Source organism: Mus pahari, chromosome 2 (genome assembly GCF_900095145.1).
Source record: "Mus pahari chromosome 2, PAHARI_EIJ_v1.1, whole genome shotgun sequence".
Taxonomy (NCBI): domain Eukaryota; kingdom Metazoa; phylum Chordata; class Mammalia; order Rodentia; family Muridae; genus Mus; species Mus pahari.
The window spans coordinates 124,458,816-124,476,557 of record NC_034591.1 but is presented as its reverse complement, the minus strand read 5'-3'; the positions used below and the strand labels follow the sequence as shown (position 1 = coordinate 124,476,557).

General features: G+C 42.9%; 1 protein-coding gene across 13 annotated transcripts in view; it reads right to left on the bottom strand.

Annotated features, from left to right (window-relative positions):
* Window positions 1-17,742, bottom strand: part of Itpr1 (inositol 1,4,5-trisphosphate receptor type 1) — a 330,113-nt gene that overhangs the window by 172,404 nt on the left and 139,967 nt on the right. For 8 of the 13 annotated variants that reach the window (XM_029535575.1, XM_029535574.1, XM_029535578.1 and 5 more), the window contains exons 9-13: window positions 16,904-16,987; window positions 16,651-16,797; window positions 12,083-12,178; window positions 10,494-10,538; window positions 6,851-7,005 (exon numbers count right to left, since the gene is read on the bottom strand). In XM_029535575.1, the coding sequence (XP_029391435.1) occupies window positions 6,851-7,005; window positions 10,494-10,538; window positions 12,083-12,178; window positions 16,651-16,797; window positions 16,904-16,987 (527 nt within the window). The remainder of the gene's footprint in view (window positions 1-6,850; window positions 7,006-10,493; window positions 10,539-12,082; window positions 12,179-16,650; window positions 16,798-16,903; window positions 16,988-17,742) is intronic. The other 5 variants (XM_029535577.1, XM_029535583.1, XM_029535580.1 and 2 more) reach the window with 1 other exon arrangement.

Here is a 17,742-nt window from a genome sequence, read left to right as displayed (position 1 = left end):
GTATGTAACTAAGACAGAATGGCTTCCTATTTTTATTCTATGACATTTCTAAGATCCCAAGGCTGAGAAGACTTAGTCATTATAAGGGCTTAGGGAAATGAATGGCATCTTGCTTTAGTCATAGGACTGACCAAGGGCCTTGACATTATAGACATAAGCTATATCCCTGAGCTGCAGTCCAGTCCCTGTGCATTCCTGGATTGAATGTAATCAGTCACAACTCTAGAAAGGAGTTTGCTAGCTGGGAGAACATGATAAAGGAATACAACAATACAAACATATATATCTTCCTTTATTACCAACTCCAAATTGAGATTTTTTTTTTCTAAAAGAAACAACAGCTCAGGTGCAACATGTGTTATAAAGATGTTCACTCCAGTGTTATAAGACTAAAGAACTGTACTATCTAATGCTTCATAAGACAGTGCATTACAGGGTAAGTATTGCCAGTTTCCTAAAATGATGACGGATAATATTCACTTACTTGAAAACACTTCTACAATACAGAATTCCACTAAGATCATGCTAAGTAGCTGAAGGTTTCATGTATGGAAAATCATATGTTACATGTGTGCCCAGAGACCTGTTGGAACCTACATGAGCCAGAGTCTCAAGTGCAGCCAATTCCCTCTGGACAGTTGAATTGCATATAGTTGCTACTTGCTTCTTTATCTTCTACATGGCCTAAAAATTATTTTATGTTTGTTTCTATATTTGATAGTCACAAAGTGTGGTGTTTAAGACATTTTTCAACTCTGCTTTACTTCTAAAGTAGCAAAAAAACAATGGAAGGATTGTTGCCCTTCAAGAAGGCGCTGCTGCATTCGTAAGACAAGATGAGAGTGCACCAAGCCAGCAGAGACAACAGGAAATGGGCACTAGAAAGCATGTGGTTCCGAGACAGTCAAGGAGGACTCAGAATCCTGAAAGCACTGACACAGGAAACAGATGACTTGGGGCTAGAACTTGATACTGGTGTGCTAGAGCCAACAGGATAGTGGAAAACATTCAAAGTAAGAGTTCCTTAGGACCAAGGCATACCACGCCCCATTCGTGGGAAAGAGACGAAGCTAAACCTGTACCCTCAGTAGACCTTAGCTTTCTTTGCTGGAACTCCCCTCCACATTCTAAGGCCAGAAGGGGGACTCCCTACCTAACATTATTTACTTTGATCAGCATGAATTAGACAATGTAGACAAGATATTAAACAGAGGCATTTGCAGTTTTTTATTTGAGTTTTATTCATTTTCTGTATTTTCAGAGGGTAACCAAAGCTTGGAGCATAGTTTTCGTTGGATAATTATATTCCATAGAGTTCTATAACAAATGCCATCAAAGACACAAAGTACATTCAATCAATTATTCTGAAGTTGAAGAATTCCTAATACTTAATTCAAAAGTTATGTTGTTGGGACAAGTACACAAAACTTATACAAGGAGATACTCGCGCAATGCTCACTTAAAATATCTAACTATGTGTATTGCAGTTTTATTATCTGGTTCAATATATCAAGGGTTAGTCATTATCACGCTTGGCTCTGAAGCACTCTATCTACTGACTATTACAAAATTGCATTTCCTGGTACCATTTGACAGATGTCCATGTGCCTAACCTTAAATACTGCAATCTGTAATAATAATAAAAAAAAAATATATAGCACAATTTTAAAGTGACTTGTAGGTTAGCACATACAGTCATATTGAATCAGGACGGTATCCTAATACTCCTGTGTGGCTAAATTTTGTTCTTCTGTGTTCCTCCAATGGCACTCCTGCACGGCAGAGTGCTAATATGCAGAGAAAGGAATGTGTTGCTCTTAAGGTTACTTAATTTTCGCAGGATTAATGGATAAGAGACGCTATTCTCTTCTGGCTCTGAGGATGGCAGCCAAGAGCAAGAATGAAGAAAAAAAGTCAAGGTAAAGATCCAACAAGCTCATACAGGAACATACCGGCAGACCACACCTGGGGTTTTCTCCTCCCAGGCTGCATGCAAGTCCTTGCCTCCCTGAGGCTTAGAATCCGTGTTTGAACACCTGCTCACAAAGAAAGGTGGCCAAGAGGAAGCAGTAAGGAAGGCTGAAGCAGAATACAGAGGCAGGGGTCATCGCCAGCAAACACCACCTAGCCAGCTGACTAGAAATGTAAACTTTGCTTCTCCTCAGGATTATGGGGGCTTCCAAGGCACTGGATAAGACAGGGTGACTAGTTCCTCCTTCTCTCTTTGCCAAGGAATGCAATAAAGAAGAGTCCCGTGGGCCATGTGATGTTTTAAATCACATCTTTCAGCTCTTCGCTAGCCTAACAATCTGTCAACACATGTTTCCCGACATCCTAAGAAAAATCACTGATCTTCAGAATTGATAAAATGGAAAATGGTTTTGAGTGCTGCAGACCAGTACCTTTTTACATAATAGGCAGTCAATGAGAACAGAAGCTTTGAAAATACAATATATGCTACCTCAAAATATGTTTTAAAATATTCCAAAATGAGCCAAGAATCTTAAGTGTAAACAATGAAAATAAATAAAATCTTAGAAGAATGTGTCAGTATAAAATTTTGTGGCCACGGTTGTGTTTTTAGGCAAGAAGCTAAAAGCTGAATCAGACTGAAAAATAAATTGAAACTGTTTAGGACACCGTCGAAGAACAGAAAGATAACATGCAAGAACACATTTGCAAATCATGGCTCAGATAATATTTGGATCTAGAAAACACATGAGTCAATAATACAAAAGGATCTATAACTAATACAGAACAAGAGGAGGAGCTGTACTAAAGGGTAGCAGCATTAGGAAGGTTGAGAACCACTGCAGTAATGGGCCATCTGCTCATCCAGGCTCACGGCTGCTCTGTTTCCAGCAGCTAGGGACCAGGCCTCGGCCTGAAGGTCCATCCACAGAATAGTTATGGAATCTGTGGTACATATACATAATGGACTATTACTCACTTGTAAAGGAAGATTGAAGCTGCAGGTTAAGGGATGAACTATAAGAAATGATACTGAATGAGGTACCCCAGACCCTGAAAGACGGTTGCCCTTGCTCTCTCCCATAGACAGATCCTGCCTTCAAATCTTTTGTTTTACACATTTAACTTGGAGCACGGATGGAAGGCAGGCAACTAGAAAAAGGCCTCCTGTAGGGGGAAGAGAATGTTAAGGGAAGAAGTAGATGATGGGAGAATTGGAAGTAGGGAGGTAGAAGGCAGCAGGGGAGGAAAGGCTTAAGCAGGGGTGGGGACACGGTGCGGGAGGAGGGGCAGATTCAGAAGATGGGGGAAGAGGAGGGCTAACCACATGAACACCACACGATGTACACCAACCAAAAGACAAAAAGAGTAAGAGCCGGGCTAGCAGGACACCCTGAAGTGAGGGGAGGAGACTGAAGATTAAAGACTGAGTGGGGATGGCAGAGATGAAGGGGTAGCCAGAGGGACAACCAAAACTCAGGATCTATGAAGAAGCCTAACAGAAACCCACCACTTAGTAAGCTCATTTTAAAATCCAACTTAAAAAAAAAGTTAGTTTGAACAGAATTATCCTGCAGGAGAGGACAATGCTGCTTGCAGAAGCCTTGGGTTACTAAATGAGCACTGCCGTACAAGGAATGGGATACCTCCCTATGAGTTGTTGGTAAAGAATAATCCTAGTGCTCTCTAAAGTGGCATGAGTTATTGGATTGTCCTTGCTTACCCCGCATAACCACACGGCAAGAACCCTGCTGCTGAAGGTACCACACGATCTGACGGCAGGACACAGGGATGTCCATCTCAAACCTCCCAAGAGACATTCACCCTGCCTGCCCCTGTCACGGTGGCTGTGCAGGCTGCTGAGGGAGAACAGGCATACGAGTCTTACCCAGTGCTGGACCTTCATGTTACATTACTAACCTGCCAGGCATGATGTGCCCATGTGGGTAATAGTGGCACAGTTGTTATAAGGTAACTAACCACTTTCGGATTGGATTTGAGGCCCACTCTGCTAAAAGAAATTTTATGCCTTATACTGTAAACCTTGTCAAAAGTACACGCATGGCTAAGGATGTAATAGGCCTGGAAGCAGGGTCTACTTTTCTTATTCTGCTGAATGGTCACACTAAATAGTCACACTTATAAGTCACACTTATACGCACAGAACCACAGCAGATGAAGGCTGCACTTGACTTTTGAGAATCTTCGTTTTTGTGGGGGATGGAAGTCAACAGAGGGAGGCAGACCTGGTCAGTGTGCTGAGAATAAGAGACCAAGTGTGCAACCTAGACGGACTAGCACTAATTCTACTACTACCAGGGCTCAGGGAACATGTAAGACAAAGCAGAAAAGAAAAAGAAAGAAAAAGAAAGAGAAAGAAAGAAAGAAAGAAAGAAAGAAAGAAAGAAAGAAAGAAAGAAAGAAAGAAAGAAAGAAAGAAAGAAAGAAAGAAAGACAGACAGACAGGAGAACGAGAAGAGAACGGGAGGAAGAGGTGCTGGGAAATGCAGCCTTCTGGCCATGGCTTGCTTGTCACAGTATCTATGGTTACCTGCACTAGAGCAATTCTGAAGGAAACTAAAATAACAGGTTACAGATCTAGAAGAAAGCTGTATATACCTGCATGGTTTTCCATATGGATACCTGTAGCCTCCCTCAGATTCTCAGGGGTTACCAAGCCATCAGAGCTTAACAACTAGGAATCTGGCTGAACAGCAAACAAAGGCCTTCAGCCCTGTAAGCTTCTGCTCTCTGTGGGCACTACCTTACACTTCTCCCTTTGGGAAGGGACAGGAATAGCAAATGAGCACAAGTCAAGGATCCTGAATTCTGACAGCAATTACACAGGGTGATGCTTAGTTTCCCAGTCATCCTCAGGCTGAGCAGGAAAATGACAAGGCAGGCACAATGAAGCACAGAGGTGTCCTCAGGGAAGGGTCCCACGAAAACCCAGTCAAAACCGGTGAGACACCAGATGCAGAGCTGAAGAATGAGATGGACTGTCTCACCATGAGACAACGCTGTCCCAGCCATTTACCAATACGAGCTCTGCTACAGGACTCTAACTTATGACACTGCTTAAACTCTCTGAGTCTTTCTATAAAAAGAGTGTATAATTCCTAGCTCACAGGGCTTCAAACATGACAAAATTATAAATTATGTAAGATGAGTCTACTGTCTACTTAGCACTATGCTTCACATGTCGTTGGAACTCAATGAATACGATTGTTCTTGACTTTGTTAGGAACAGAATTTTGACAAGGTGTGCTAGTACACACTTTAATCCCAGGACTCGAAGGGCAGATGCAGGAAGACCTATGTGAGTTCCAGGCCAGCTAGGGCTACAGACTGGGACCCCACCTCACAATAAATAATAAACAATCAAATAAATAAATAAGTGACTTTTGGGGCTAGTGAGATGCTTCAATACATAAAGCAATCATAGTAGCACCAGTACGGCACTTGGAGAACGTTGGAAAGATACCTCAGTGGTTAAGAACTCTGGCTGGGTGTGGTTCCCAGCACCCACATGGTAGTTCACAACTGTCTATAAAGTCTATGGGCAGCTGGCAAGCACATTGTGCAGTATTAAAATGTATTAAAATACAGAACTCTAAAAAAAAAATTTAAAGAAAAAGAATGGCATCTGAGTTTGAGCCCTACCGACATGCACACCCACTTACACACATCATGCACAATACTAAACTTGTTTAACAAAATGCCAACACTTGTTTAAAGATTGGCTCTGCCATTTTTAGCACAGTGTTTTTTGAGATGGGGTTTCTCTGTCTAGCCTTGGCTGTCCTGAAACTCACTCTAGACCAGGCTGGCCTTGAACTCAACAAAGACCCTCTGTCTGCCTATCGACTGCTAAAACTAAAAGCATGTGCCACCACTGCCCGGCTATGAAAAATACATTCTTAGGCAACAAAAGTAATAGCTAAGTTGAATAAAATACATGAAAAGAAACACTGATTTAACCTTCTAATATTTTAAATAAGCTTACTACACATCCAGTGATTTTCACTTTTTAAATTTTTCTCTTCAATTATTTATCCAGTTAACTAAAAGACAGCCTAGGTTTGGGGAAGGAGGAAAAGGGGTAAAGTTACTAAACTGCTTATGGTATGGATTGTTAACCTAAACATCATACTGTTAAACGGGGTGTGTGTGAGTGTGTGTGTGTGTGTGTTTGTGTGTGTGTGTACACCTGCATGGATACAGATGTCAAAGGACAGACTTTGGTGACAATTCTCACCTTGCACACTTTGCTTGAGTCAGTCTCTTGCTCACCACTGACGCACTAGGCTGCCTGGCTCAGAAGCTTCCAGGCATCTCCCATCTCTAGTTCCCATCTCGTCAGAAAAGCACTCTGATTACAGATGCAGGCTTTACATCTTTTACACTCAGCTTTACTTCAGTGACAGGGACTCAAACCAAGCATATCCCCTGTGTTTCTCCCCAGACCAAATATAGTACATTTTAAATAATACTAAAAAATTATGTGTATGTGCACTTGCATGTATTTAAGTGTTTCTTGTGCATGCAGTACCCACAGAGGCCAGATGAGAATATCAGACCCCATAGAACTGGAGTTAAAGATAGTTGAGAGCCACCATATATGTGCTGGGAACCAAACCTGGATCCTCTGTCCTCTTAATCCCTGAGCCATGTCGCCAGCTTCATAAATATAGTACCTTTTCCCAGCTATCCACAACTTACCATTGATGACCCATACAAAACTCCATGTCACGTTAGAGCCAGTCCAAAGGCTTCACTACCTCTTCATAAGTGCTTCCGTTAAAGTCCATACTGCTTTGGATTCGGGCCATCAAGACCAGCCCTTGTTTTCTTGGAATAAGGAATTTTAAAATCATACCTTGGGACAAGGCTGTCGCCTCCACGCAGAGTTGTAGGGTCTAGCTCAAAGATGGAGGAGATGTCGTTCCCTTCGGGCACAGAGACCAGAGAGTATACCATTTTTTCCTGGGCATTTCTCAACCTACTCCGAGATGCATCCTGATCAGGGTCCACCTGAGGGCAAAAGGTGTGGAGTGAGGAGCTCTGTAGGTAACAGCCTCCCTTAACGTCATCCGTCCAGTCCACAGGAAGAGAAGAGAGGAAACAGTGAGTGTCAGCAGCTGGCAGGAGAAGGACCAGTTTCAGTGTAGCCCTGCACAGTGATCACGGCCACCTGATCCAAGGCCACTCATTCTCTACTGTCATATAAAATCTTCAAGCACTGTGAAGTAATAACAGCATATGACTATGCAAAAAGAGCTACAAGAACTGAAGACCTTCACTCCATATAGCTACATCCACACACAACTGCTGGGAAGCAGTGATGTACTTGGAGGAAACTTGGCCTGCCAGCCTTATATGTATGGTGGTGCAAAGATACAGTAATGGTTGTCTACTGAAAATATGACACAGGTACTTCCTAGAAGAAGAAATCAGCCCCAATCCGAGAGTCCCTTAGTAATAGTTCCAGTATAGTTTGTCAAGTCACTCTAGCTCTAAAGAACACACTGGTCATTGATTAAGAAGTCTGCTGCTACTGAAGCAAAGGGCCACTCATATTACCGTGGGAAATGAAGGAAAATCTGTCACAGTAAGACCTGATGAACAATGAAGCTGTCCTGGGTCTCCAAAGCAAAGGCCACATGTCAGATGTTAGCAGCTGTTATCCTGAATGCCTGACCAGATGGACATGCGTGCAATTCTTATAAATGCCTGGCATCCCTAGTAGGACCCATGCCCTGCCCCTGCTGGGGAAGTACTCTTTCCTAATCCCTGGCTTGCTTCTCTCTGGATGAAGCATCATCTCCTGCCCAAACACATAGAGGAAGGTACTGTCATCTAGACCAGGAAGTCACATCGAAGGCAAAGGGAAAGAAGTAAGAAAACAGCTAGGCAAGGCTGAGATCTAACCTCTGTCCCCCCAAAATAGATCTAGCCTTGTATATATCTGTAGTCTCAGCTAACAGGTCTACTGGGGACGCTGGGACTTTTGGGGGTTGTGTTGGTGCTTGAGCCCAAGGGTTCCAGACCTGCCCTGGCAACATAGGAAGATTCTGTCTCCAAAACCAAACCACAACTAAAAATCCATTTAGAAATTCTCAGTACCTAAAAACCCAAGGCATTTCACTCACTCTCTCTTCGCTAAAGGAACATCTGGAGCAAGAACATTCTGTGCCTCTACTCAGGAAAGAAGCCATGGACATCTGTTCTCACCAAATTCCTGCCCCCTGCCACATGTCCTACACACCACTCTCAACACAGGGTCAGAACCAACTATAACCAAGAGCTTGGTTACAGGCAGTGACAGTTCAGAGATGGCAGCAGATCCCGAGGAAAACTGTGCCTTCAATACACTTTCTTCATCTAGCCAGGGAACCCGGCAACAGAGTCCTTGGTATGCATGTGCCATCTAGTGGGAAGAAAGGCACATGTATAAAGAGCAGCAGAGAACAAGCTTCTGATTGGGTCTTTGCTCTCTTGGGCCAGGCAAGTGACCATTGATTTCAGAAGGTGCACCATACAGCTAGTTAGGTCGTCCTCTTCCTTGATGCCAACCTCCAGGAAAACTATACACAGATGAGAAGAGGATGCTTTTCACCCAGGTTTATGACTCTAGACTTCCCTTTCTCACTCCCATGCTAAACAGCCAAAGAAGGGAAGCAGAGCCCTCTCAAGGCTAATACTTGCCTATGAAGACCAATGCTGTGCTTCCAAGTCTCTTGGATACAAGTGAGACACTCTCTACACACTCATTTTCCATGTGCACCCAAAGTCCAGCAACCTTGGGACCATTAGAGCAATGCCCTCTTGATCCACACCCAGCCTGCTGGTGTATGAGGAAGCATGAGGCTCAGAAAGACCACTCAACCCAAAAGAACATGAGATACACATCATGTTAGACCATTCACCCAGGCCTTTCCTACCTCTTGCGAAGTCAAGATGACCTGCTGGATATGAACACACTAAAGTCCTTACTAATCTTTTGTAACTTGAAAATGTTGTTGGTACACAGAAGGAACCTGAGGCTCAGGGAGGGAAAGCTACGTATTCAAGATCATATGACTTGTCAATGATCAGTCTATTTAAATAAAAGTCTGTCTTTCTTCTTCCTTCTTGGGTTTGCAAGTACCACACTTTATCTTACCCTACAAATACTGTCTTGCTCCATATACAGAAACTAACAGAACCATTCCATCTCCCATAGTGCCCATGGTTCACATAGACAGCATCTCCCCTTCTAATGAGTGATGGTTTATTTTCATGCCAAAGATCAGACTCCCTCTGAGATACCTTAGCTGGCAGCATTGAGGCCATACATGGTAGTTTCTTTTCTCAGATAATGACAGTCCAAGAATAAGAAATAACAACAAGAAAAAAATAAGTCAAGCCAAGGGCTCAAACAGGCAGCAAGCTGGATTAGGTCTGCCTTCTAAGCTGGATTAACTGTGGGGAACAAGCTCTCCACGTGTCTGTAGAAGTAAATGTGCCAGAAAGGCAATGGGAAGATGGAGATGAGTTCCAGGCACTCTGTGGGACAGAGGAGGAGAAGTCCCTAGTAAAACCCTCGAAGTCTATGTAGTCACAGCCAGAAGTACTCAGCCACAATGGACTTTCTTTCATTGCAACTCTCTACCCAAACATAACTAGAAAGTTAACTACTAGCGCAAGATTCATGGCACCTTCCTTTGGACTTATCTCTGCCTTACTTCCCTCCTTGATGTGCTGTTCCAAAATTTACTAGAAAAACAAGTGCCCTCGAGTATAACTGCCATGCCAGCCACTGAGAACAGCACACATACTAACTTGTCAAACAGATAGCAATGGTCTGGTATTTTGTTTGATTTGAATTCAGCATAATCAAGCATAATAGAACCACTTTGTCGATATCCTATGTCCATGAAACATAACCACTGCTTTCTTCATCCCCTACCTGGGGTATACACAAATCAATATTCCTTGGTCATGATTTCTCCAAAGCTAAATCCATTTGCTCTAAAATTCCAAATCACAACAGAAGCTAACACCATTTTGACTTTGTAAAAAGCAAAGTTAGAGGTCAGCCATCTGATTGTCCTATTGGAGGACATGTGTCCCAGGCCTTATGTGTTATCTCAACAGTTGAAAAGATACTCCGCACTATCACTTCAAAATCTGGATGAGTCACAGGGCAAGGTCAACAGCACTAAGAGACTACTGTTTATAAGAGGCCACCTTTCATAAGGACCATCACCATCTCCCACCCAGAAATATTCCAAGAGATACATGCACTTCTCCAACTTAGAAGTGCAGACTCTTGACCAAACACACAGGAAAACCATCAAGACCACAGGAAGATATGACATTCTCTAAGAGAAGCACAGAACAAGACCTTGGTGAAGGTTACCTAAATCTTCCCCTTCCCCAACACTCACAGGCCACTTGACAATTTCTTGAATGCGGCTCCGGATTACTTGGCCTTATCCCTACCAGACAAAGACAAGAAGGCTCTTGCCTGTACTTACTGAGGGCTGAAACTCCAGGCATTCTTCCTCAAAGTCAGGGTCTACCTGATGAAAAAGAATCATTAGGAAATTAAAACATCCATTTCTTTCTCAAGGACCGGGACCCATCTGCAGGAGACGTCAATACCTGCAGTCATCCGTGAACAGCTAAGAACTTGTCCCTTCCCCTGGTCACAGAACCAGCATGCCACAACAATGACACAAGTCACAGTTACAGTACACACACAACGATCCACCAATCACTAGTAGACAGTTCAGCTCTGAGTACAGACAAGGAAAACACAACAAATTCACTAGGAAAGCAGCAGTAAAGACCTAAGATAATGTCAACACACAGTCACTGATAGCCCTGCTTAGGACACCTCTAGAAAGAGCTACATTTACCTTAAAACACAGCAGGAAAGACAAACACCCTTCATCTTTAACCTGATAATTAAAGGTTTTTCAAAGCTGTTCAGATGGCTCTCTTCCTCCCAAAGATTCCATTTTAAATGTCAAATTGGACTGTTTCATGTTTGGTTCTTCAGTATTTCAAAATCACCAGTTCATCCAAGTATCAAGACACTCCAGGGAGTTTACACATTTAAAATCCAAACTCCTAGGGCCCGTGGCAACAGAAGCAGGACTGATCCCGACACAAATCCTTAGACATTCTGAGCCAGTGGTGCCAGACACCTGTGGGGTCTTTGAATGTACTACTAGAATGTGAAAATGATTGGATATACGTCTTCCCTCAGATCAGAGGAAAACTCCACATCAGTTACACTGCAGGATGTCCCTTAACGTAATACAAAAACTAAAGTGGAAATTCCTCCCATCATTCAACACTGAGTCTTTCCTTTTCTCAAAAAGCTTTCATAAGCTAAATACAGTAGATAAAAGGCTTGAGGCAGGAGGATAGAGAATTGAAAGCCAGCCTGGGCTGCAAAGTGAGGCCCTGACTTAAAAAGTTAACTTGAGTGCTCAGCGCGTGCGTGCGTGCGTGCGTGTGTGTGTGTGTGTGTGTGTGTGTGTGTGTGTAGTGGCACGTGCCTCTAATCCTAGCACTTTGGGGGATGGTAAGTGAATTGCTGTGAGTTCTAGGTCAGCCAGAGCTATATAGTGAGACCTTGTCTCAAAATAATTTGTTAATTTGATTGGTAATATTCTTACAAGATTGATGACACCTGTCTCCCCATAATGCCCCAAGGAATCAGATTCCTCCATGAAGTGCTCTAGTTCTCCATGTACTTCAGTGCTTCTATTTACCATGTGACCAGGACATGTGTGAGACGTGGGGTTGTCAGATGACCATAAGCAAAGCGGCATACAAGAGCAGAGCAGGAGAACCGCCCTACAAACCTACAGTGGCATTACATCCTAACTTCCTTCTCCCTGCATCTTGCTCAGGAGCCCTGTCAAGTCCCACAGTATGCCAGTCATTTGTGACTTTTCTTTACTAGAGAAATGAGAAAGAAGAAAGGCAGACGAAGAAGCCCGGTGGCTGAGGGCTCCCTTGAGCTTCCAGGCGTCCGGCTGCTATAGGTGAGTGAAGAACGATGATCACAGTGTACTCACTTTCCAAGAGAAAACCATGAGCCACTACTTACCTCTGCAGCCAAGTAATGCCCTGTAGCCAGGTGCTTGAACCGGAAGAGGCTATTCCAGTACCCAGCTCCACCCCGACATGGGTCGTGCTGGACTACCTGCAAGAGCAAAGATGGTTAATGGGTGTGGAAGAGTTGTCAGCCCACAATGAAATGTCACTGAACTGGAGACATCAACAAGTCACAGTTTACTAGTGGTATTGCTAGGGGGTTAGCATCCTTCTATAAAACTGCATCAAGTTTCAAGATGGGACATCTCAATTTAGAGATATAGAATCATGAAAATGATGTTTCTCTATAAAGGGGATTGTCTCCTGGTTAACATAAAATGTCTGGAATAAGAACTAAAACACTATTTAGATCTCTGCCTTAATACTAATAAAGAATAAAGCTCATTTGACAGTTGTATATGTATATGTGCATGTGTGCACACACATATGCATGCATTCATCTTGTGCTTGCACATGTAAAAGCCAGAGGTTGACTTCAGTTATCTTGCTCCATTGCACTCTCTGAACCTGGAGACTTCCATTTTGGCTAGACTGGCCGGCCAGCATGCATCTGATAATCTGCCTGTCTCTGCCCCTACACCTAGTCCTTATGCGGAAGAGAAGATGCAAACCCAGGTCCTCATGCTCACATGGCAAGTGATGAGCCATTTCCCCTACCCCAAGCCAAAAGATTCACACACAAAATGCAAAAGTTGATTAATAAAAATTCAGAGATCTTTCCCATACATGTACTTGTGTGTTGTGACACATTTGCAGAGCTGTGCTTTCAAATATGAGAGCAATGAGAGTCTGGGGCAATATACCATGAAACTGTACCTTTCAGTGATAATACTGAAAGTGACATATATAACTAGTGTGCTGCAGTATACAGATGACATCACTACAGTGAAAGAGAAAACTGGAAAAGATGTATGGAGCACATGTATTTGTTAGACAGGGAGTGGTGCACCTCTGTGGTCCCTCAGAATAGGTGTAGCAGCCCAGTAAGAATATGTCTAAGTACAAGGCCTTAATAAAGGAGAAGGTCAGAGTTTGGGAGGAAGAGCTATAGAGATATAACGCTACACATAGAGAAAGTTCCAGAAGTTTGTCTAAATTTTTGACTGGATATTAAACCACCAATACCATAAGACCACTCAAAATGATTAAGGCTGCCAGAGGAATATAGTTCAGTGGCAAAGCACTTTCCTACCACACACAAAGTCCATGCTTTATTCACACCCATGCACGTACGTATACACATAAATGTGCCTCATATACACACACCTGAAATGTCAATGCTCCCAGAGTTCCCATTGGGTTGGGAATGGTTCTGATTGACAAACCTTGGCAGAGAGATCCTGTGGATCACATTGGGTGTTTACCAATAATAATGGAGCCTCACAATATAGACTGCTCTACCTTGACCTAGTAATATGTGAGAATGAACTTCCACAGGACCAAACTGATTCACAGGAAGATGACTCTAACAAAACAAAACTGCTTTTAAAAAGAACAACAAATCCTATATGTCCAATAAAGTTACACCTAAGTGTCCTTCAGAGATTTACAAACTCCTGCCTGCACGGTCAAGCAATAAGGCGGTGACCCATTAACTCAATCAGATGACATTAAATGCTCCAGCTTATGTCAGGGTGGGTTGGTCAAAGCCAAAAACATATCTGAGAAATAATGACCCGTGTCATTATTAACACATACCCATACAGTCAAGAAACCTAAAGAACTCTGCCAGGATAAGCACACACATGCACGCCCAAGGAACACCAGAGTCAAATTTATGAGACAATGCTAATAGGGGGACAAAGATTTCAGAACCATTGTACTAGCATCCCAAGCAGTATAAACAAAGCATTACTGCCTAATTAGAATTCAAGATGCAACAAAACTACTCTTCAGGAAACGAAAGCTGCACGGAGAGACCAGTATCACGACACACTGATGGAAAATAACGGTGTGCAGAAGCTTCAGGGGGCAGCCTGGGGACACTTCACATTTCAACTTGAATCTATCACCCATGATTCTAGTCTCGAGACATGAAAACACTTGCACACAAATGTTCATGGCTGCATTCTTCATGGGAACCAAAATGTAAAAATGACTCAAAAGTTCTAAATGATAAATACAGAAAAGGTTTAACTCATATACTGCAATGTTACAGGGTATAAGGGAAATGAAGTACTCATGCATGCCAATGTGGATGAGCTCTGAAGGCAGTATCTGCATCGTCTGAGTGTGTGCGCCCCTGCCAGAGTTTCCTAGGTTGACATCTAATCCCCAAAGCTGAGGGCTCTAGACCCTCAAGCAGAAGACCCCTGAGAACTGCCTAATTCACTGTGCTATGCAATTACGTTTAAAAATCAATTTCCAGGTTTTCGTTATAGCAGCCCAAATTACAGTGAAACACTCCCCTGTGTAAGAGAAGCCACACACAAAGAATTGTTTACAGGGAACATCCATGGAAGAAGTTGACTTTGCCCCAGGAGGCTGAGATGGAATTGGGGCTGGGGTGAGGATGACTAGTGGCTGCTATTAGAGATGGGGTTTCCTCAGAGATGATTTTAAAAAGTTTATAGGGCCAATAATTACACAGCCCCATGAATCTATTAGCAATTACTGAATTGGATAGTTTTCAGTGTGAATATACAGTGTGACTTGCATCCCAATAAAGCTATTAATTAAAAGAAGGAAAAACATTTGTAAATGAGAGTAAAACAAAGTTACTTCCACACAAATGAGAATACAATTTACTGAACTACAACAAACATGGGAAGTTCTTCTGAAGAATGAAATCCTCTATGCAAACTTGGATCTCTATGAAGGAACACAGGGCTTAGAGGGTAATGATGCAAGCAAACACGGAAGACCTGCGTGATCCTGTCTGCGTGACTTTGAGACATAAGCAACTACTGCTTCCTTCAGTGTCCAGTGTTTCAGTTTCTCTGAGCCATACCACGCAAAGGGTTGTAATACATACATACATACATACATACATACATACATACCTTATATATATATGCTTATATGAAGATCTAAAGGCTACTGGCTAGACACCCCTGGGAGCAAGGCGTACAATAAAGTGAACAGTTTATAATCCATGTAGAAACAAAACATATGACCACAAGAACACAAAGAGCAGAAGAAAGGAAACTACTATAACACATTCCCAACACATCACACTAACTAAAGCTGGTGGCTATGCTAATATGCGAGAACCTCAACAGCTTTTCCTAATTTTTCTTTGAATTTTTCTTATTTTATGTGTATGAGTGTTTTTGCCTAGTTGTGTATCTGTGAACTGTGTGCATGTAATTCCCATGGTGACCAGAAGCAGACCGGAGTTACAGACAGTTGCTTTCTGCCTTGTGGGTGCTGAGAATTAAGCTTTGGTTCTCTACAAGAGCTACTAGTGCTCTTCTCTCTAGGACACCTAAATCTACTGTTTTAAATCCACAAAACACATGGTGTTATTTTACTTCTTTTATTTTGAAGGACAGTTTCCAGTAAGGCAGAAAACAATTTAAAGAAACACTAAACATTATCATAGGAAATTCAGAAGAAACAAGAAGAAGAAACAAACAAACAAACACTGGCAGAAGATAGGAATTGACAGCTAGTTGTCCTCAGAGCAAAAAGAAAATGTCCTCAAGGGAACTTTCAAGTTAAATTTCCTTGGAAAGTCATCATCTTTTATTAATCTCAATCAATTTTGAATGAGGAAGGCTTGGCAAATGGCTTTTAAGGCGCTGGAGTCAGAGACCCTGATTTCTGTAGGCTTACGTATTTTCTTAACCACGTCCCAGCTGAGTGAACATGTGTTTATAAAGTGCCAACTGTACAAAACTATCCTGTCCACTGAAGAATGGCTCAAGAGAAGTAGTTAAGGCAGGAGACAGCCTGCTTTTCCTCTACTTTCTACGTTTGGTTTTTCCTTACTTTGCATTTCCACTCCTAGTTTTCCTGGGAGACTGCTGCCCTCCTTCCTCTCTTACCTCCTTTCCTCTCCCACCCCCTGACTTCCTCCTCCTGTATCCTCTCTGCTTCCCTCTCCCACCCCCTGACTTTCTCCTCCTGTATCCTCTCTGCTTCCTCTACCCACTTTCTTCTCAAACACTATTTTGAATGCAAAGAAACGAACAAACACAAACTAGGCTGTGAACAAGGAGGATATCTGTGAGCAAAGACAAAGTTCTAGCTCTCCCTGAGAGGTAAGAGGAAAGAGAAAAAAAAAATCAGAGGAGGACAGGGGTGGGGGTGGGGGGTAAGAAAAAGCCATTTCTGGTGACTTGGGGAAAGAACGTGTAACTGCTATCTTTCTCCGTAAGACCATGCAACATCTGTCTGCTACATCATGCAACTTCCGTCTGCTACATCACGGCGTGCTTGCTTCCCTGAGCCATGTCTACTTATTTTTATGAATATCTTGGTATGATTTAGAAACACAGCTGCAGAGAGGTTTAATCTGAGCTCCATCACCACACACACACACACACACACACACATCCCCAGTCGCTTCCCTCACCTCTCCTGCCTCACTCTTTACCTCCACAGCCCACTCCTCACCTCCACTTCCCACAGGGCCTTGGAACTGGTGGCCGAGGTGGCTGACTGTCTGCCGGTTGTCCTCAGGAAGACATGCTGCTTCTTCCTGTGCTCATCGCAGGTGAGAAACTTCTCTTGCTCAGCATGGAAGAGCCTCACCACATCACCCTGTATGACGACACAAAGATGGAAGGGAAGGGGGCAAACGGGTTTGGAAACAAAGCCAACCCTGCTACTCTGAGAAGAGCACCTTGCCAGGAAGAGTCACACTTACTCCTTTGAGAATGTCGTCTTTGTTATCACTCCATTTCATGAAAAGCACTATCTTCCAGCTTGTATTACAGTTGACGGAGTTGACCTAGAAAGTAAATCAAAGTTACTTTTTCACCTAGCTCCTAGAATAGCCATGTTATACAGACCCAAAGTTCCTCCCTGTAGCCAGGAAGGTCAGCTGGGCTTCAGTACAAACATCTTGTTATATATAGTTCAGAGAGCCATAGCATCCCCTGCGTTTTTGTGTGTCTGACTGCAGGGGCCCCAGCTGCTGGAGCTGTTTTGGCAGAATCTGGAACCTTTAAGAGGAGGGACACCTAGCTGCAGGAAGTTGGTCTCTAGAGTGAAAGGACTTGAGGTGGATGGCCTGGCCTTGGCTCCTGTCCTCTCTTTCTGCTTCCTTTTTATGGAGGGACATACAGCCTGACTGGTCAAGCTCTTTCACTCCCATTCCTGTGTCTCCCCCACTGTGCATCTTAGCCACAGTAAACCTTAAATTGATTCTTTTTTCCAGGTACTTTGTCAATGAGAAAAGTCCCTAACACATCCTGAAGAAAGAACCTGAAAAGGCACATGGGGAGGAAGAACCTTTGGTAACAAATGGTTCGTTTGTGCCCGTCTCTACACATGCTGCAAATGTGACCTGAAGCTCCAAGCCCTGGTTTCCTCCTGCCCCTTTTGGAATGCTATGTTTCTTTCCTTTAAGTCTCTGGTTCTGTAGCCACATGTGTAAAGGCCAAATGAACTAAAGTATTTATTTATTTATTTATTTATTTATTTATTTATTTATTATTTGTTATTTTATTTGCATTTCAAATGCTATCCTGAAAGTTCCCCATA